Source organism: Rhamphochromis longiceps, linkage group LG12 (genome assembly GCF_057381845.1).
Source record: "Rhamphochromis longiceps isolate RC_006_pf linkage group LG12, R_longiceps_female_GT1.1, whole genome shotgun sequence".
In the NCBI taxonomy this organism is placed as follows: Eukaryota; Metazoa; Chordata; class Actinopteri; order Cichliformes; family Cichlidae; genus Rhamphochromis; species Rhamphochromis longiceps.
In genome coordinates, this window is record NC_140568.1 from 43525690 (window position 1) to 43548284 (window position 22595).

A 22595-nucleotide genomic window follows, 5' to 3' on the forward strand; every position below is an offset into this window, starting at 1 on the left:
CACACACACACACACACAAATGCAAACTTCTAGAACTATCCAAGAAACAAACAGGAGCTTAAACAGTTTTCTGTCTTCCATTTATTTCACGTTATTCGTTTTCTGGTGTTTTAATTATTATTTTTTTCTTAGCTGTATAATTTGTGGCTTAAAAGTGAGAGAGTAAAATCTACAATATGTATCCACAATTCACTCCTGCATCTCTTTGCTGGCTAACCAATCGTCCCTCTCCTTTCATTTGTGTTATGACTCTTCATATGTTACATGTCATACAACCTTTACCGGGCCAGTCAAACAGCACTGTGACAAGGAACATTTCGCAGTTACTCTTCACACAAAGGCAAATAAAGACGTGTTTTTTGTGTTTTTTCGTCCTTAAAATTCGCTGTTTGGAGAGGTACGTGAAGGCAACAGCAGCCTAGCTACAAAGCCTGCTTTACAAATAGAGTCCAATCAGCGAGGAGAAAGATCTCCATGTACCCAATCAGCTGCAGCGGAGGGCGGGGAGACGCGATGACAACCAATCAACTCGAGGGCAGGGAAGTGGCTGCGCGCCCGCGTGGCTGGTGGTTGTCTTTGGCTGCGCGCGCCACCGATACGCGTGCCATAAGAACAATACTTTAGTGCGCATGCGTGGACACATTGCAAGCACGTGGTCGAAACAAAGCTGGTAAACAAAGCCGTCAGAAATGAATCCATCTGATCGCTGCTCAGTGACGTCTTCACTGCAGTTATTTTTGGTTTGAATAATTTTGAATATATTTTTGCTTTCATACAGCAAAATCTGCTTTTACCTTCGTAAATGTCATGGGTTAAATTTACATCTCTCTGCGATATTAATATATTAATAAGTATGAACGAAGATGCTTTTTAAATTTACTACAAAATTAAAAGCAAAAGACTCGAACTTCTGACCTGCTTTGGTTTGTAGCTGAAAAAAAGTGAATGAGGTTTTGAATTTATGAATCAGTCACGGGACATGCCGCAGCACATCATATTAAACTGTACCGCAGCACCACCTACCGGACACACTGAGTACTACTAAAACGTGAATACTTCTGGTCCCCTTTGAAGTTGGTTTGGTCCCGCTTTAGGTGATAAATTCTCTATGGATGACTTTTTCCTAAAGACAGTATAAAACTGCTGAAGTTGTTGTTTCCTCTAAAAAAAAAGATTATGCTACTAAAAATAAATAAATCAATAAATCCTCAAATGCCATTAGGTTTTGAATCTGAGAAACATGCTTAAATCTTTGTAAATACTTTTATGCTGATGTGACCCCTCCTACTCATTTAATGAGAAGATGACACATATTTCGAGTGTTTACAAAAAAAGAAAAGAAAAGTACCAATGTATCCCAGCTGAAGTTCAAAGAAAACACAGGTAACAGTTTGGGACAGAAAACGATGAGTATACAATGATGATCATATAAGATCATGAAAATAAACAGAAGAAGCTGGGAAAATATACTTCAAATAAAATATAGCATCTCTGTCCTTATGATCAGTCATTTTTATTTACTATTAATAGTATTTGCCATCAAGTCCACAAAGACTTTAGAGCAGTCACACATCACTGGTCACAAAGTGCTTTGAACACCTGGTGAGAGGTACATGGTCTCACAAAACGAGCATCGTATAGACCCCCTGCAATTTGCCCACCAACCCTGTAGGTAGGTGGAAGACTCAGGACCGACTCTGCTGCATGTACTACACACTTTGTGGACTATTAATCTGCTTTTTTATTAATATTTTAAAGAGTATTTTATGTATGCAGATGATACTGCTTTAATGCGTTCTTAAACATTGTGACAGGACAAACCTCATCCTTGACACTGTAAAGACTTCAGGCGGAAATAATCATCCAGCCTACTTTCATTAAAGGGAGCCGATCCAGCCTGTGACTGGACAGAAGCACCTTGGGGCTGTGCTTGAAATGGGTTCCTGGCACAGGAAAGAATGTAGTTTCAAAGGAAACTTTAATCCCTCAATGTGGACTCCAACATGTTCCATATGCTCTGTGCTTTTATTGAACGTTTCTGCCTCTTTGTATCATTTGTTGGTTTGAAAAGCCCTCTGAAGCACCAAAACATCCATTAGAAAGAGTAACAACAGCCTGTCAACTGTCAGGAATGTCATTATTGAGTCTGGAATGCACTTACAGGCAGTGTGTTAGGAGCAAGGCAAACACTGCTGTGAGTGATGGGAGGTGTCAGTCACAGGTGTTATTTGGATTTGGGGGCTCTTGCTTATATTAAATCCAGTATTTAGTGATTGTGGATACGTCATTTTTATTCCATCAGATTTTTACGCCACACTTGGCATTAAAATTGTAGAATTCACCATCAGTAGGTTTAGAGATCAGGACCAGGGAGATGGTATTTGGGTAACTGGGATAGTATTTGTCAATCAGCCTGTAATCAATCATTTGTATTAAAACTATTTAACTGAAATGAAAAAGCCCCCAAATTATACAAAAAAGTAATGTCTTTGTTTATACTAGAAAAATATTTCATTGTATAAGATGCATTAGAGCTTCATTTAAACACCACATTAAAAAAAAAACAAAAAAAACAAACATCTTTAAGGATTTTCTCCCTTTGGAAAGTTTTTCTGCCATGTGTGTGTGTGTTTTTTTTTTTTAATAGCGCCCTCTACAGGCTGTACTCCGTATTTCAGGTATTTATAGATTTCCAGCCTTTTCATTCGGACTGGTTGTGCGTTTTTCCAGACACCGGGACATCGCTCCGTTTTGGGGCCCACTCAGCTTACAAAATAAACCTAAAGTATCCTTTTAGCTGAAGACGGCACCTCCAGTGGTTTTCTGTGGTTAAAGCAAAGTTTTTTATCCAGTTGATCTTCCTCAAACATGTCTCCTCCTCAGCACGATGGAAATGTTGCTTTTAAATAAAAGTTGTAAGGATTAAATCATCAGTTGGAGTCAGTGTGCAGAGCTGTTTTTGTTTGTTTTTATCAGTTAATGATAAAGTGAAGAACGATGTTAAAAACAAACTGAAGCATAAAAGCAGATGAAACTAAATTAGTAATGCTGTCAAACATTTCGGCCATGAGTACTTTTTTGGGTTTGGTTTGGTGCCGAGTAGAGTTGACTTGCAGCCGCATGTACCTCTGCTTGTCCAACAACCAATTAGAATCCAGGACTGATACGTGCTGGCAGGAAACACCTCAAACGCAGCACAAACTTTAATGTCTATTTAATTGTCATGGCAGAGTTGCAAAGAAAAACATTAAAGAACAGATCTTTCAAAGTAGCAGTCAGTCTTTAATAATAGTGAACGCTTCGTTCAAGTCAAATCCTTCACACGACAGCAAAATAAAACTGACCAATCAATTCAGAACAATTTCTATGGCAGGTTGAAGAGAAACCCTTAAAAATACAACCAAGGATCTTATTTATTTATTTATTTATTTTCCTTTCAGAAATGTTAACTACACAATTAAAGGTTTATACTGATCAAAACATACAGAGTGAAGTAGTTCCACTGGAGACAACTCAAACAAGATTAGTGTCTGATAGAAACATAACATTCATTTTACAATAAAAATATCTGCACAAAAACATCCCCCCCCCCAAAAAGGAAAAAAAAATCTCAAAAAAGTGTTACGCAAAAAAATAAAATAAAATGTTTGCTTTTCATCTTTTCAATACAGTCACAAATCACACAGCTGTGGCAACAAATCTCTTTAAAATTTACAGAAATGAAAGGTAAGGATAACCCCCGAACCCCTCCCACCCCCCAGACTTGATTGTATTCATTTTTAAGCGCATATACTGCAATTACAACGGATTCCCGACTGAACGAAAGCTGCACATCAAATCTCAGATATCAAGACTATCAAAAAAGGCACAAACAGACAGGTTGCACAAAGAACTCAGCAGAAGCTTTTTTTTGTTTTATACAACTAATCCCAGTAAGATTTCCAGTGCCCTTAATGTTCTCGCTAACCCCCCCGCCCCCCAAAAAAAGGCTATCTACAGGCGAGTCAAGTCCCGGCAGGCACCTCGGATTACAAGTCCCATCCCAAGTACTGTAGAAGCAAGTGCATTTAATAATCGTGTGACAGACGGGTGTATGCAGCGAGCGCTGGAGCACTGGGACAGACGAATCTCAGCGTCTTTTAATTTGAGTGCAAAAACTGTCATTTCTGCATCAGAGTTTTGGTCATGAACTATATTTTTTTTAGGTAAATCTCTGCAAACTGAACCAAAAATAATATTTTTTCAGATGTTAGCAAAGAGGGAAATCTGATCCAAAAGATTAAAGTATACATTTACAAAGCAAACTTTATTTGTACAGGTCTGTGAGTTTACCGAAAGACCACGCAGTTTTACCCTGATCACTGGGGAAATGTGTTCAGCTGGACCTTTTTTTTTTTTTTTTGAACTTTTGAAAGTCACAAAGTTTTACTCTCTTCTGTAAAGCAGTCAAGGTTTGAGGTGTGTCCTCTTTATGTGGATTTTTCTTTTTTTCCTCTGATGCTGATTTGTTTGATTTTGTTTTAAAAACTACAATAAAGTTTGTCTTGGTGGAAAAACGTGTTGAAAGGTACTTTTTGTCAGCAGAATGAAGAATCAGCTTCTTTGACTTCACGTTCAGAACACCTTCCTATCGTGTTTATGCAATATCAGCAGAAACTGAACTGGGGGCCAGCTGTACTGCCATCTGAGTTTATACCACAAGATGGCGCAATGAAACCAGGTGAGCTTAAGGGCTTCAGTCACACAGGCTTAGAGCATCCGCAGCTCATCAGGTTACGATTTTGAGCGGCTGCTGTAAGGTCGACTGATGAGTAATGCTGTGGTAGAACAATGGTTGGTGAGAGGCTGCAGGAAGCTGCGTGCTGTTATTAAGTCAAAGTAGTTTCAGACCTTGTGACAGGCAAGTCCCGTAGTTTGCAAGAAACATGCCGACTCGTCTGCAAACACCTGTGACAATGAGACCAAGTTACTAACTTACTCAGTGGCTGTTTTTTCCAAGTTTTGGCTGATTAGTCAGCATCTCCCTGATAAATTACAGGTGACTGCATCGCCCTCTTTGCAGCTCTCAGCAACCCAGCCAGTAAAAACCGTGATCTAAACAGACACTGACAGGAGGTCGCGAACCGGCCTCTAGGGAAAAGGGCAGGGCTAAAACTAAATTTACGAGAAAAGGGGCACATATCTGGAACTATCTGAACACATCGATGGGTAACACTGCCCCTAGTGGTAAAAGTTCATTAAACTCTGCAGAGGGTCACTGCAGAAAGTACCTTTAAAACTGCATCACTTCATTTATTACCTGAAGCTTGTGTCCATTCATGGATTCTCATTTTTCTCAATTTGCCATCTTTGCTTCTCAATGAACGGTTCGCTCTAAAGACGACTCCAATTATCCGTCAGTTTGTGCAAAGTTACATGTTCTTTCCAGAAAACTCAGCAGACCCAGAAAACATTTGCTTTCGTCTTAAGTCAGCGCGTTAATCTCGAGTCTTAACGTTCGTTTTTGCCACTTTCATTGGCGTAACATCACGTGGCTGCAGTGATGTTGACGTGTACTCGAGGGAGGTGTCAGTACGCCGTGACATCACAGTCAGAGGTGCAATGGGCTGGCTGGCTGACCGATTATGGCTTGAGTGCATCTCAGCAGAGCTCCGGCGTCCTGTCGTGGCTCCGCTCAGCTTCAGTCTAATGTCATTTAGGTCAGAACTAAAAAAGTAAAACTGAGGTTCTTTGGCTCTGTGATTTATTATCGACCAGAGCAGCTCCGCCCTCGGGGAGATCAACTTTAAAACGACTTAAACTTGGCTCGTCTCCTCAGAGAAACATAAAAATCATGAGTTTACCTCTGCGACTGACCACATGCAGGGGGGAAAAAGGAAAAATCTTTTAATAAAAGATTTCAATTTTGTACTTTAAGTGCAGCAGAGTCAGATTCTTGAAGAATCCATTCAGGTAGATTTTAAATTTGATGTACTCTGAAATGTTTTAATATCGTAACTAACACGAGTCATGCACACCTTACCAAGAGGTTTCAATTTGAATATGCAGTTCTGCAACCCAACCTAAGGTCAGGTGTGCCATTAAAGCCGAATAGATTTAAACAAGCTGAAGCTTTGGGGATTTCATCCCGCTTTTGCTCCCCAAAAGTTTCCAAATCCACACCCACCCACCCACACACACACCCACACACACACACACACACACACACACACACACACACACACACACACAGATATATGTGTTATTTTTAGGCTCCTCTCACTTGAAATAAAACCTTCAAATTCAACAGTCTTTAATCAGCAGTTACTGACAAAAAGTGGAATTATGGTCTTGACTTCTGCTGCATTTCTTTTTGTTTTTTTAGTTTTACTGCAGTCGGCTGCTGGCGCTGACGCTGCTAATGGCTATCAGCGTTAAAATGTGCAATTTAAAGCAAAAACAAAAAACAAAAACAAAAAACCCACAACAAAACAAGCATGATCTGTTATATCTGAGTATAATTTCTAACTTTATAATGCCTGGATCCCATTTGTCAGGTTCAGGAAACGTACGTACGTGTGTGTGTGTGTGTGTGTGTGTGTGTGTGTGTGTGTGTGTGTGTGTGTGTGTGTGTGTGTTTGGCATAAATACAGTTATATGGTTATTCTCCTATTTGCAACCACAACAAGATGTCTCACAGCATGCAGATGGAGTTTATCTAAGAAACAAAAAGTTGAAATCTGAAGAAATAAAGAAAAAACAAGACAGAAGAAAAATGGACAGAGAGGTTGTGAAAGCGACAGAAAGAAAGAGGACAAAAAGCACCGTGAGTGTGTAAAGTGTGATATACCACAAAAGATAGAACGGACAGAGCCTGGGCGCTCTCCCGGCAGATCCGCCCGGTTTGTGTGGCACTTAACATCGTCGTCTTTGTATACAGAGCTTTTAACAGTCATGCAAAGGGCACAGTTTTATTCTAACAAGGCGAGAGAGAGAGAGAGACAGAGAGAGATCAACAGAAACTCACAAAGAAGAAGAGAAGAAGACAAAGAAACGGGGAGGCACAACAACATTTCCTCCAGACAAAACAAGCGCTGAGCGGTAACTGAATTCTTGTCCTGATGCGGTAAAGCTCCCCCAACCCACCATGAAAAACACCACCCTGTACATACAGACGTGTGGGAAATTCCTCACAGCTAAGGTGGACACTTTCCTCCTCCAGCTGATGAGACAGGAAATCCTAATTCTCACCTTTAAAATATCTTAAGACTCTTTAGGCCATATATTTATATATGTCTTTATAGGTATACATTTGCATTCGGGCCTTGTGTGTGTTAATTAAAATACAGCGTTTGATAAAACATAGGTCCTCACTGACTGATGGCTTGTTGCCTGCAGACCCTCTGGCTGATTCAGTGATTTCATTGCATAAATCAGGTTGTTAAATTTGGATTTTTTTTCTAAATAGAAGAAAAAACGTAGACTGCATCCCCTGTAACACTGCGACGAGCATAAGAAAACTCCGATCAATGATCCTTAGATGTAACCCTCTGCTGTTTGTGCAATGAAGGCAGAGAAAAGAGCAGCTAGTCTATGACCATCATTCAACTGGACATTAAAGGTCTTGAATAGTAACTCCCCCCCCCAACCCCTGTTGTTTGAGACACACAGGTAGAAAAAAAATGCTTAACTTGGCTTAAAACACACAACCCCAACCACCCCTGTAAGCTGTGATGTGACCCCGCCCTCCCCTCACCTGTCCTCACCTCCGAGAGAGAACGAGAGAAAAAGAAAGCAAAACGGAGGATGATCTGATTGATTGATTCCTGACGCCATTCCTGAGCAAAGTGGATTTGACGAGTGAGACCCAAGGAATCCAGGAGATGTGGACATCGGCAGAGGAGCATTCAAACAAAAACAAACCCAAACTAAAAAAAATAAAATAAAATAAAAATGAATAATAAAATATCACAGCAACAGTGTGGAGGCGGGGAGGAGCAGTGGCAACGCAGGAGCCAGTCCGCAGAATCATCTGGAAGGAGAAGGAAACAGAGACGCCGTGATGAGCCGCCATACTGAACCCAAGACTCATAACACTGAGCATCCAGCAGAGGGGGGGTGGAGCCTATCCCAGCTGTCGTAGGGCGAGAGGCGGGGCACACCCTGGACAGGTCCCCAGTCTGTTGCAGGGCTAACACACACAGATAACCATTCCCACTCACATTTACACCTGTGGGCAACTTAGAGTTTAACATGTGGGGACAGTAAGAAAGATGGTTTTAAAAAGCTCTCTGTAGCATTATTATATCACAGCTTCAGGTTCATCATTTATACTTCCGCCTTAAATCTCATCGGTTACATCATAAATCAAACCCTATGCTGTGACCTGGCATGTATGCAACTCCCTAGAAATGTAGGTACAGGCGACGACTGATTGGCTTGTCAGTCACGCCATTTCCTCCTTCGCATGTGCAGCTATTTATTCTGACGCTTTTTTTTTTTTTTTTTTAAACGAACGGAAGAGAACGGATCAACTCAAAGAGAGAAAATGAAGTATGCTCACCGTGCCCACCATTATGTAGCAGAATATAGAGATTAAATGCAGAAGCAAGACCTCAAAGGGTTGATGAATGAAGCAGCAGGTGTCTTAATAACAGAGCTGTGATACTGAGAAGTCACTTAACAGCTTTTTATCCTGGCTTCAAACTTTTTTAATATAATGGTGCTTTTTCAGTCTTAAACTTCATCGACGTCCAAAGATAATCACATTATTGTGTTATTGTGTTTGTTGTACCATTTATTTGTAGATTCTAAATATATTTTCCCTTTCTGATCTGTGATGAAATCACTCCAAATCATTTGTAATACTAATAAAACACTTAAATAGTTATTTTAGTCTAATCTCGCCTATAATTACAAAAATAATATTTTGGCGCTTACTGCTGTTGCAGCAGGGGGCAAAAACGAACCTTCTGGCAGATCTAGTGCTGACGCCTGCACACAGTCATACAGTAGCTTTGTGGGGAGGCTGTAGGTCAGGAGGTAAAGCAGCATCTACTGATCGGAAGGCCGGTGCTTCGATCCCTGGCTGCTCCAGTCTGCAAGCCACATATCCCTGGGCAAGATACTAACCCCACATCACTTAAACATAGAAGAAAGTGCTTGTATGAATGGGCGAATGAGGCTGTTGTATAAAGCACTATATAAGAATCAGTCAATTTTATAATGCTATACTTTTCCTGTACATTTCACAGCGCGTTTATTTTTAACCCCGGTCCATGTTTGAACTCTTCCTCTTTCATGTGAACGTGCTGCATAGATAAACCCCGGGTAGACTTATGCAGCTGATAACTGTGTTCACGTGACCCTTTAGCCTGATTGCTGATGTTAGATCAAGCAAAGCTACATAATGGAAAGCTACCCTGGCTATGATGCATTTGCTTGACAGCCCAGGCCCCAGGAGATGAGTGCAGCGCAGAAAGGCAGCACTTTTACAGATAACCAGATCTGCAGATACTGAAACAAGGAACTAAAAAAATGCAAACATGCTCAGTGCTCTAATCTGGGAGGTGTCGCACAACAGACTCACTTTCACTGCACTCGTGTTATGCTTCAAGACATGCACAGTGGAAACACAGTAATTACACACAGCCCGTCTTGTGCACAAAGAGGATGATGGGCTATAAAATGTAGAGCTGATAGCTATTATCACAAAAGGAGGCCTGTCAGGAAGCAGCTGGTGGTGAGCAGAGATCAGCGAGGGAGGGGACAAACAAAAACAATCTCTCCAAATTTTCATTTCAATCCAGACGTGTTTTTAACTGTATAATTTGCCAAAATCCTTTCTGAAGGAAATGACACTTTAGCTGTTAAGAGTGGTGAGTATCCATTTTAGCATCAGTGCATCTGTCAAATAAAGAATTACATTGCAACAATAAACTGGGTAGTTTACATTGTTTAAAGAAACTTTTAGAACTACATAATAATAATTCTTGATATGACAAAGTTATTACTGTCAGACGCTGCACAGACAGCTCGTCTCCCATCTGACTCCCTCACAATCAGCTGATTGTATTTGCACAATGATGTCTGCATATTTAATGACGCCATGCGACTCTTCACCTTCATTCCAAGAATATCAACACGATTACAGAGAATCGGTATCGTGATGCACATCACAGTTTCATCAGCAAAACACGAATTTGAGGTTTTCTATCTGACTGTACTTTTGGAGGTTTTCTCACACAAGTCATCAGAAAACGGAGCAAACACCCAGGCCAGCGATGCCGGTTTCTGATCCTCTATGCCATTTATATTCAACTGATGCAGTTTCAGTTATTAAAACTTTCATACGGTGCTTAACAAACCTGTCAGATCACCTGTCATAGAAACAAGAAAACAAATATCAAAGTGTTTGGCACTGTATATGCCCTGATAGTAATCACAGAAAAACACCTTTAGCTGAGATGTTGTATCTTAAACAAAAGAAGGTGCAGCAGATTTCTATAACACAGCAAACATCAGATACTTGCGTCACTTCCCAGTATGTTTATGACTTCACCAGATAACAGGACATGAGCCTTTTTCACTTTTTCATAATTAATCTTTTGCTCATACCGAAGCTGCTGGCCAGAGGCTGACTCACAGCTCACGGTAGCTTTAGCCACTTTCCTTTTGTTAGCTTTTGTAAAATGTCCATATTCAGCTGAAGGAGTCTGATTAGCTTTGTTGTTAGGAGCATTTTTGTTGCAGTCCCCTGAGGTTTACTTTAACAACTCCAACCAGCTTATAATCAGTCATAAGTGAGGGTGACTGGCCAGTCACCAAACATCTAAGGTGGGTCAGATGGCACATTAGCAACCGCAGAATCTGGAGCTAGGGAGCTAGATGCAACTTCAGGATGTTTCATGTATGTGCCATTGGTTAGTGTGAGAGGACGGACTGATGACCTCAGCCACTTAAAGACAGTACATCAGATACCCTGTAACCGGCAAACCAGCGTTAGCTCAGGGTTTGTTTGATTCCCAAAACCAAAGAACGTTCGTCCGTTTCAAATGGCTAACACAGGTTAGCCATTTGAATGAATAGTGGCATTGTAAAGCGCTTTGGGTGCCTTGAAAAGCGCTATATAAATCCAATCCATTATTATTACTAGTGTTGCTCACTGCTGACAGTGTGGGAGCAGAACAGAGGCACCGAAGCGAGGCATGAGCTAAGGAACATTAAAGTCTTATCATTTAGAGTTTCTTGGAATATCTGTCCCACACCCTTCACACTAAACTATACTGAATTTAACTTGCGTTACAATCAATTCACACATTGGCAATAGGGAAAAAATAAGTCTTAATACATGGTAAATGCTGCATATTGAAAAATCTAAATTTCATACCACAGAACAATTTTTGTGTCTTGCTTTGGATACAAATTGATGGCAGTAAAGCACAACTCACTACGTTTAAAGTGCTTAGATGGATGGTTTTAAGTGGTTTTATCCTGTCCAGTACCTCGGCTTCGTACTCAACAAAAGCAAAATTTAAACTTACTCTATGAGGTCCTGACTACAGCTCTTAAACAGATGAGCTGTTAAATTTAACCCCAGTGATCCTGAGCAGATTTCAACGCGGGAACACGACTCACTCCACCGCGCTTTGAAGCAGCGGAGGTGGGACAGTCATGAGGATCTCCCTGATCTTTATGACCTTGGAAAAGTTGGTTGTTGTGTACTTCTTAACAAATTGCTCATAGTTTTGTGTCACCAGCCCCTGCAGGTTATTTTTCAGTAGTTTAGGGTTATAAGTTGGGCTGCAGTGATGTGTACTTACCTGTGTGGGATGTTAGGACCTAAAGCTGGGCTGGAAACGTGCAGTTTCTTGAAAGATGAGCTCCTTCAGCGTCTCTTTGGGTAGGTCATCTAGCTCCATGTCAAACTTAAATGGGGCCTCGGCAACAGGCTAAAGACAGAGAGCAAAGAGGGCAGAGTGAGGTAAATGTTCATGGAGACTTTAGGTTTGGCTCCAACAGAGCAGCTAAGTCACAAACAACCACAAAAGAAATTAAGAACATTTTTAGATCAGAGAAACATGCAGGCAGCTTTTTGGACAACGCCACTACCATCACTTTGAGATCAAAGTTATGACTGAAGTGCACGTTTGAGCTTTAATTCAAGCAGCTCAATGGAAATTTGCATCAACTGTTTTGCAATTACAGACATTTGTATTTCCATTTTCTTAGCCTCAAAATTAATTGAACAAACTAACAATTTTAAACATAAAAACTGTGTTTAATATTTAATGGAAATCTTGTGTGGCCCGTTTCATTACATTCCTGCACCATGTTTGACAGAGGATGTGGTGTGCTTTGGGTTAATGAGCCGTTTCTCTCCTCCTCAATTTTCTCTTGATTTCATCTTTCCAAAGAATATTTGAAGGCTCTTTTAGACGTTTGCTGCCAGTCTAATCTGGCCTTCCTGGTCCTGAGTGTACAAGGTTGCATTTGGTGGCTCGTGATTGCAGACTTTGATATGTTTACCTACTCAAGAGTGACAAAATTCTCTGAAACTGTTTTTATTAACCATGAAAATAATTTGGCAGTCATCCACTTCAGTTGCTTGCTGTGGTATTTCAGATGCATCTGCTGACGAGTGCATTCATTTGTTTTAGCGGCGACTGGTTCTTGTAAGATGCTTTTCTACTTTATTTGAACACCTAAAAACAATTTCTAACTACAAGCACAATTCATGCCATAATATTTTTTCTTACACTTTTAAGCGTACATTCACCCTCTGACGGTCTTCACTCCCATCGTTATCTTTGAACCTCATGTTGAGGATCAGGCCTGAACTGAACATGAGCCTCTGAAAATGGAGGACTCAGTATTTATATATATATAAAAAACTGCATATGGAATACAGCACCTGCTAAAACAGTTCAATACTTCTGCTGAACTCCTTGAATTAAAGCTGGAAATCTGCTCTTCAATCATCTTGTAAAATAACAAAAGTTGTGCTGTTTTTTTGAACCCAGGTGATCCATATAGCACAAGATGCCTGACCCACCTCATCTGTGGGGTCGTAGTATTGTTCCAGGTAGGGGTGTGCCAGCGCCTCCTCCACCTCGATCCTCTTGTGAGGGTTAAAGGTCAACATCTTGTCCAGCAGGTCCAGAGCTGTAACACAAAGATGGACTTACTGTAGGTGACTCTGAAACAACAACAATATCCTTGTCTGTCCACTAGAGGTCCTAGTCTACATCCAACATGTTATCATTTTTTTAAACCATCCTTTGACACCAAAGTCTGTCAGTCCACCTCTGATCAGCTCTTTACTGAACACGAATTTGATGCATCTCTTCATCCAACCTTCATCCAACCTTAATACTGTGTGACAATGAGGGGTTCAGCTTACTGAATTTGCAGAATGGCTCTAATAAACATCTGTGTCAGCCTGTGTCACTGCATGATATCAGTTTGGAAGATGTCATGGTGATACGGTGAATATGTGGTGACTCATTGTGAAGTGTTGTAAACAGAAAAGGATTTAAGAGCAATATCGCGTCATCCACCTGCACTGCTTTTGTGCTCTGAGTAAAGGTTTGGCCACAGTTCTTGAGTTTGACCAAATCCATCATTCAGCTTCTCTCTGTGAATTTTACAGCTTCTGAGGACGTTTTTCTTAAGTAAACTCAAATTTACACTGTGTAAATATTATCATCAGCTTCTCTCTGAATTTGGCTTCAGGCTGCCTGTTGGTGGACTCACATTGTGATTACCAAAGATTTTACTAAAGCTTTTCTCACTATGTTGAAATGGCACTCTGCCTTTATTAGCACTGTTCTTATGAATGATTTGATTTAATTTCAGCAGTGAAGGAGACAGAAAACCATCATGCACAGAAAAACCAACTGAACCTGCAAAAACATCATTAGAGTGTAGTGAGCGTGTTTGAGCCCCAAAGTCCAGATGTTGTGACTACTGTGACTGCTGTGTGTTGTGCCAGGGCACAGGTCATCAAAGAAGTAGACACAACATGAATGTAATGTGATGTGTATGAGGTGAGCCAGGTGTAGGCAATCATTTTTCTCCCCGCTCTATAAAACGAAATTCTCTCAGGAAATGTTTAACATTTACTAATCCCCTGATGACCAAATACTGCGGTTATGGTGAGATTCCACCTCTTACCTTTTGGATCAGCGTTGGGAAAGAGACGGTTCCACGGCACTTTGCAGCGCAAAGGCAGTGACAAGAGATAGTTCCTGGCTTTAATGTTGATGATGCAGTTGAGATCCTCCTGTGAGGGAGAACCCAGAATTCCTGGAGGACAAATAGAAAATCATAAAGACAATCAGATTTTGTTCTTTTATGATAAATAAATGATATGTAAAATGATAAATGATATGATATGTAACAATTTGCAGAGCCTCCGCTAAAAGTTTATACTGAAAGGAAAAATTCTCAAAAACGGACAAAAACATTCAGACCGCACAACGAACGGACAGATGGGAGAAGCAACATGTGGTCTAGCACCAAGAGACAAAAAAGTCCGACTTGATAAGGACATATTAGTGTCTACGGTATCTATGGACTGGCACCAGGAAGCTGTTGCGACTGAGTGTGAAGTCTAAAGGTATCAAAGTTTTTCTTACAGACTAAATAACGCAGCTGAGTCACACCATAATGATACACTGTACTACCAAACAAATACAGACCAAACAAATTCATTATCAGGAAAAACAAAGTTCATCATGGAGGACTCGGCTTGGTCAGACCATCTCCAAAACAAAACAGGTTCCCAGTATGAGGCAGCAAGTACCAAGCAAAAGGAATCCAAGAGGGAATAACTGGAATAACCAGTAACCGGTGCAGACGTTTACTGATTACATGGCCACTGTTGCTCAAACTGGAGAAAACCTCAATGCTTGCTATGATAGACCCACAAAGCAATGCACTACACAGCCACAGAGCCCCAGCTGAACCCCAGCCACCACCTGAGCTGAACAATGGAGCAATAGAAGTGACTCAGGTGTGTGCGGTTTGTGGGGATCATGGGATTCATCTAGATGTGTGTTTGACTTATAGACCCATAACCTAACCCTAACATCTCTGATCCGTTCTGGCAGATTCATTTTGCAGGAGGCTTTAATTTTGTGGCCTATGGGCTAAATGTCAGCCTCTGTGGACTTACACATCAACACAACTCATTTGAATTTTTAAAAAATGGAAAGTTCTACATGTTTACTGCATGCAAAGTTTATTTTTACCCAAAATATGGTTAAGCTGATCCAAGTAATGCTTCCCCGGAAAGATTGGCCTGTTGGACAGCATCTCAGCCAGGATGCAACCCACTGACCAGATGTCTATGGACTTGGTGTAGCCCTGAAATCAAGTAGAACAGACATAATCATGATTACAGTAACTAACTTAGTTACACACAGCATTAATATACCATGTGCCTATCAAGTGCTGCAAGTCATTTTAAATTATTCCAACTAGTATTTAGAAATTAAAGTTTAAGACTTGAAATAGAAATACAAAGTTTAAAGATATTATCACTAACAGGGTCGTCGTTTTCCAATCAACACGTTTCAATGGAGGGCACAAAGTATTTTTTAAGTTGGGAAAACCTAAAAACACTAAACATACTCCACTGTTACTCTACTCGCCTTTGAGTTGAGCATGATCTCAGGAGCTCGGTACCAACGAGTGGCAACGTACTCTGTGAGGAAACCAGTGTGATCGTGGTCGGGATCAGCCACACGAGCCAAACCAAAGTCACAGATCTACAAAAAAATGAGAAAGGCACAAGAAATTGTCACATTAGAGGACACAACATAAAAATTATAGGCTGTAAAACGTTGAGAGTCTCCACAGCAGATTTGTATTGGTGAGGATTTATGACAACATTAAGTTATTTAATCATGAAATCATGATGAAAATATGTCTGGTGTTAGTTAAACCACCATACGAGGAGGTCTTTCCCGTGACAAGAAAAATATCTGAATGGGGCCTTAAGGGTAAGTGCCTGAAAACAAGCATTTAAATGAAGCCAGCATCTGCTTGAGACGCTACCTTGAGATCACAGGTGGTATTGAGCAGAAGGTTGGAAGGCTTCAGGTCACGGTGTAGTACGTTGGCAGAGTGGATATACTTGAGCCCTCGCAGGATCTGGTAGAGGAAGTAGCAGATGTGGTCATTGCTCAGGTGTTGAGTCTTCAGGAGCTTGTACAGATCTGTTTCCATTAGATCCTGGACAATATATCTGCACGGTTCCAGGTTAAGGAAAGTCGGCTTTTATACTGAAAAAAATCACTCACACACGTGTGTATTTATATCCTTGCAGGGACATCTCATTGACATAATGCTTTCCCTGGCCGCTTACACACACACACACACACACACACACACACACACACACACACACACACACACACACACACACACACACACACACACACACACACACTTGAGGATTCAAAACAGAGTTTCACAATCTAACGTGTGGCGTCAGAGTGACTACGTACATCATTTACAGACAGTCAATAGTCATGACTCACTTACGAGGCCATTATTAGTCAGTATGGTAAATTTTGATAAATGTATTCATCATGCTGAAAGCTCACTGACACTTAAGTTCAGTAAAACTATTCACTGTTTTACGTTTCTTTGTTTTTTTTGTTAAAGGAAGACTTGATAAGAGCAAAGGCGGATGCACAGCTGCAAAAATACAAAACTATCTGATCAGTTGTTGGGTCTTTTAGGACTTTTAGTCAAGTTTCAAAGTCCCTAAGCATGAGGATTCTGATTGGTGCTCTTGAGGCCAATATGTACTGAAACTGGTCCAGGTGGACTCCACCTCCCTGACGACTCTTGGTGAAAGAAAGCCAGTGCAATTTAGTATTTGTTCTTGGGCACATGCTTGTGTTGCCAGGCTGAGCAGCTGCAGGCTTCAGTCACAGACGCAGTGTAAAACTATACACAGTGCCTGCAGGCTTGATAGTCTGCTACCATTTGGCTACAGCGAAAAGCATCTCTGCCAACTGTATGGCGACAGGTGGCTATTATGTAATGGAAGACAAATAAAAACCTCTTGACCACAAACGTTTGGTGGTAATACCAATCTGACCAGCAGCTAAAGAAAACCATCAAACACAAGAATGAGACGCTTTACACTCAAACATGCTTCAGTGAGGATACACATCCTTCATCTGCTCGATGGTCGGTGCACGGATAATGTCGTTGATTCCGATAATGTTCTCGTGCTTGAAGCGCAGAAGGATTTTGATCTCTCTCAGGGTTCGCTGGCAGTAGGTCTGGTGCTCAAAGGGGCTGATCTTCTTGATGGCCACGCGTATCTTGTTCTCCCGGTCGTAGGCAGAGCTGTATTTAAAAAAAACAAAAACCCCAAAATAAGACAAAAATGCAAACCTTTTAAATCCATAAAACTCAAATGCCAGATATGTGCAATAACTGCATTAATTTATAATTACGATTCAGAACCACTTATTAGGACAGAAAGGCCGCAGGTGACCAAGACTTTCTCGCTGTGGTGATGGTGCTAACACAGCTAAGAACATGGCCTTTGTGGTGAAAGTGAGTCACACTCTCTCCTCTGTGAATGCCCAGCTGTGCCCAAAACTGAGCACAGCCATTATCCAAATGTTGAAAACCATGTTTTCAAGTTGGGATGGTAAATATGAGAATCAATCAAAGAAATACAGACCAAGGGTCACTGAGCTGATGGAGCACACCTCACTAAGATGAACTGCTCAGGACTCTCTCTCTCTTCCACACCTGGAATCAAGGTTTTTTCCCCCTTTAATTGCCTTAAGTCAATGTTTGGTGGAGACTGTGCAGACTGTAGTCAATGTAATCAATATTAAAGCTATAACCAATATCGCACAAAATAACACTTGATATAATCAATTTCTTCCATATCCAGCTCTAAGCTTCTGTGCTTACTGGGCCAAGCAAGTTCAACAAGTGCAGCCTGAAGAACCACACATGTCACATACCAGCACGATACTGTAGCTTATATTAACTTCTAATAACTATCTTTAGAAGACAACAATAAAACCTATTCCACAAAAAGACCACATGTTCATTCACCAAAAAGTCACGTATAATCCCAAATAAGGATTTATGAAAAAGGTACCATACAATTTTTAAAAACAACTGACCAAAAAACCTTTAACCGTTACTTTAACTATTATTTACAAATGAAAATGGCAGATAAAAAATAAAGAAACATTGCTGTGTGAATCAAACCCGCTCAAACCTCTGTGACAAATGCCACTTCCTTCCTGTGGTTTGCAAGCGAAAAGTTTTTCATGTTAAGTCAAATCGGCAGGAAATGCTAGGTTTGAATTAAAAGTATTGTAAAACAGTAAGCACACACTAAAATGGAAAGATAAGTGTAGCACATTAGCTTTTACACGAGAACTACTACAGCAATATAGAAACTAGTGGTGCAGCGGATCACGGTTGATCCATAATCCAAACCGATCCCACTCCACGGTTCGGCACACACGTGATCCGAAGATTCGAAAAAGAAGGAAAAAAAGTATGAGTGTGGTCAGTCTGTCAAGCGATAGCTATGGTCAGCGCTAGTGGTCCAAGTGGAGGAGCAGAGGAGTTTGAGGTATTTAAGCAGCCCTTTGCTGCCCAGTTCGACCGCTTAAAGCTATTACAGAAGCTACTGGGGTGTTTAGCTGCAGACATGAGGCTGTACTCTCCTGTGCAAAACAAGGGGTTTAAACAATGATGAACGTGCTTGAGCCACGCTATGATATCCCGTTGCGCGTCCACTTCAGTGACAAGATCGTTCCAGGCATGTATGAGCAGGAAAAGATTAAAGTTATGGCTGAACTGTCCCAGGCATCTTCTGTTGCCCAACTAAAAATGGGTGGAGCTGCAGGTCAACGGAAAGCTACGTGACCGTGACCGCTCATTATATCACAGCGGAGTGGTAGATACAAAGCCCTGTACTGCACCTTAATTTGTTTTTATACAGTTCCATGGAATGAGTCTTGAGTTGAAGGTTTTAATAGGCAAAAATTACTTAAATAAGTTAATAAGTAAATGTTAAAATTCTCTCTTTTTTCCTTTTTTTGCTGATCCGAAAATTGATCCGATCTGTGACTTAAAACCGTGATCCGATCCATGAGATTTGTGATCCGTTGCCCCACTAATAGAAACCCAACCGGTTTAAGTGCTTTCAACCAAACCATATCTGGAATGTGATAAAGACAAAACATTTTCAGGAAATTAGGAAGCCGTCTTGCATGCCGGGTATGGAGGATCTAAAGTTAAAGCTAGATTTAGAGAAGGAGCAGGGAGTTAACATGCAAAGCTTAGCTAGCTACTTTCATATCACACATTCTTCACAGCAGAGGTCAACCTTAGCAGAGAGATCCCTCACTAAGGTAAAGGCTCATTACACAAACATGTATGATTAAAATATAGATAATAATAAAATAATTCAATTCAATTTTATTTACACAGCGCCAAATCACAACAAGAGTCGCCTCAAGGTGCTTTACATTGTAAGGTAGACCCTACAATAACACATACAGAGAAAAACCCAACAATCATATGACCCCCTATGAGCAGCACTTTAGTGACAGTGGGAAGGAAAAACTCCCTTTTAACAGGAAGAAACCTCCAGCAGAACCAGGCTCAGGGAAAAATAATAAATACGCTTATCAGTTACTATATTGGAAAAAACATTTGCAAGCCTTTTCAAAACTCTTACTCCAAAATTAGTCTACGACACTTCATTGTCATACTTCGCATGTGGCTAAGCAGAAAACCCAATCCTAATCATTGCCTACAGACACTGACAGACGTCCTGACCAAAGGTGCTGGAATATTTTTATGTACCATGCAACTCCAGCGGCCATAAACAAAGACAGGACCACAGCACATGAACACCGTGTGTGTGAGATTAGATGTTGAAAGGGAAAAATAAACACTAGCACACCCTTTGGCATGAAGAGGGTTTGTGTATCAGCACTTTTCTCTGCAGGGTTTTTACTTCCAAGAATGACACCACTTATTTGTCCTAACTAGTAAAAACATGTTGGCTGGATTTTTGTTTAGTCTGCCCACTTTGTCTTATTTTCTCTTGTGCAACTGTGCAGAGACCATAATTTCCAAAGCAGAAAGCAGATGTGATGTTTTGAATGTGGGACACATTAAGCCTTTTAGAAAACAAAATCTAAACTTCACTGCCATCACATTTCCATTCATCATAAAATGATCCAACAAATTTAGTGCTTTCATTGACTTTATTTTACATCCTAGAATCAGCTTTTTAACACAATATATAAATGTTGGACATCAAGAGTACTTTCCTCTTCAGTTTCTGCTCACAGCTGTAACTTATTTTGGAAACATTTTTAATTTAGAAAAAGTATCTTTAGTGATTATGTGGAAAAATGTGGGTGATTATGCTCGCACCCAACAGGCTCAGTGTTCATCCACTCAAATATCCAGCCCTGCCTGTGCTGAAACACCTCCTCCACACTACCCCAGGTACAGACATGTCCACTGCTGAATATCTGGCTTTTTTCACTCTTAATGGCTGTGTCAGACCCACGCTGTGGTCTCAACCTAAATCTCACAGCCTTACCAAAAAACCCAAAACAAAAGCAAACACACTTTACTAAAATAAATAAGAAGATATGCAGGAGTCGACTTCAATTAATCTTTTCCAATTATTAGTCTGCATGAATGACTGCAATTTTGACTATAAAAGCACTTTGTTTTTTTGTATGTTCTAGTTTTTTGTTTTTTTTAAAAAAACTGAATAATAATGACAGAAGTTGAGCCCGCCTACATACGTCATGGAGAACGATTAATTTACAGCCTGGTGTTGGGTGTGCGAAATGATCAAACATCTTCAGATGACACATCCAAACCAAGTCCAGCTGACCTAGTACTGTCAGGAAATGCAAATCACTGCTGCCAGCTCATCTCACCCCATTTGGTACAACCAGAAAAGCAAAACTGCACAACGCAGCTGCACCTCGGGATGACAAACTGAGAGAATTTGCAGCTTTTATCATCTTCCTCAGCTTCATCGTTTACATCTACACAAGCATTGTTTTATTTCGGCACATTACACACAACAGAAATGACTGAAAAACACCCACGTAGTCAGACAAAATAAGAAAATGAGTTGCTATAGTGATGGGGGTGTAAGGACTGCAATGTAAACACAAGTGTGCCAGCCTTCTGTGAGGGAAATATGAGTGACCTTCCTTTCCACTTGTGTGAGAGGAGTGTGTGTGTGTGGGAGGTAAGTAAATAGTTCTCCATGTAACTGTTCTACACCAGCAGATGCCCTCATGTACAGAGAAGCAGGCAACGACAGTAGTTATTCATCAAAGCTGCAATCCGATCCAGGGCAGAGGCAGTTTGGCACAGACATCATATCCTCGTACTGTTTTTAAACAGTCAATGGTACAACAGCCTCCTCCTAGTTTGTGGAAATGGCAGACATGAGAAGCTAAATATTTTCATGAAACTGATAACATGTCAAAGGTCAAAGATAAATATGTCCCTAACTTTGGAACCATTTAGAACAGCAGGTCTGCAGCAGTACTGGATGGTATAACAAAATGTATATTTTGGAAGACTTTGATGCTTTCACTTTATTTCACAGCATAAATCCATCTATGCATCTGCTGCTTATCCAGTATGGGTCACAAGGGCAGCAGTCTAAGCAGTGCAGACTTCCCACCCCAGCCACCTCCTCCAGCTGTTCCAGAGAGACAACCAAGGCCTTCCCAAGCCAGCCGGAAACGTATTCTCTCCAGCAGCTCTTGAGTCTGCCCTGGGTCTCCTCCACACCGGATATGCCCAATACACCTCACCTAGGGTATCTCCAGGATGCACTCTAGTCAACTGTCAACTCAATCTCAACTGGCTCCTTTCGATGCGCAGCTCCTCACCCTCTCTCCCTCTCTTTCCTCTTCCGGTGAGGAGCCACCGGAAGAGGAAAGCTCATTCCCAGCAACTTCATTCTTTCAGTCACTACCCAGAACTTGTTGAGGTGTTTGGAGGAACGTAGACGTAGACTCATCAGTAAATCAATACTCTGCTCTCGCTTTACCACAACAGACCGGTACAGCACCACTCTCCCCTCGTTCGTGAACAGGACTCTGAGATACCTGAACTCCTCCACTTGAGGCAGCAACTCCTCCCTGACCTGAAATGGGCATTTCACTTATTTCCAGCTGAGAACCACGGCTTCAGACTATGAGGTGTTAATTCTCATTCCTGTCATTTCACACTGGCCCAGTAAGTGCTGGAGGTCACTTTCTGATGAAGCCAGTATTTAATGGCAATATTTCTGGATGACAAACCTTTAGTGCAAAAAAGCTGTGAAACAAATCTCCATTTGGACTTTTCTTGAGTAAAACCTCCTGTTAGCTTTGAGTAACACACAGACACAACAGTCTGAAATACCACCTCTAATCTACTGATTTGTATTTTTGGACAGGATTTTCATCTGTCTGGACTCTTATGCTCTGATTCACATGTGCATGCATGTGAAATGAATATTTTCTGCTTTTAAAAGACGAAAAGTCCACATTTGGAGGTGGGAGGGGTTAAGGGTG

General features: G+C 40.9%; 1 protein-coding gene across 1 annotated transcript in view; it reads right to left on the bottom strand.

Moving 5' to 3' along the window:
- Nucleotides 1–3407: 3407 nt before the first annotated feature.
- mapk1 (mitogen-activated protein kinase 1) overlaps nt 3408–22595 on the bottom strand; it is a 39297-nt gene continuing 20109 nt past the window's right edge. Inside the window, exons 2-9 of the mRNA XM_085426475.1 lie at nt 17167–17349; nt 16042–16231; nt 15636–15752; nt 15234–15348; nt 14155–14286; nt 13034–13143; nt 11802–11930; nt 3408–8011 (exon numbers count right to left, since the gene is read on the bottom strand). Of these exons, the coding sequence (XP_085282601.1) occupies nt 11814–11930; nt 13034–13143; nt 14155–14286; nt 15234–15348; nt 15636–15752; nt 16042–16231; nt 17167–17349 (964 nt within the window). The 3' untranslated portion in view covers nt 3408–8011; nt 11802–11813. The remainder of the gene's footprint in view (nt 8012–11801; nt 11931–13033; nt 13144–14154; nt 14287–15233; nt 15349–15635; nt 15753–16041; nt 16232–17166; nt 17350–22595) is intronic.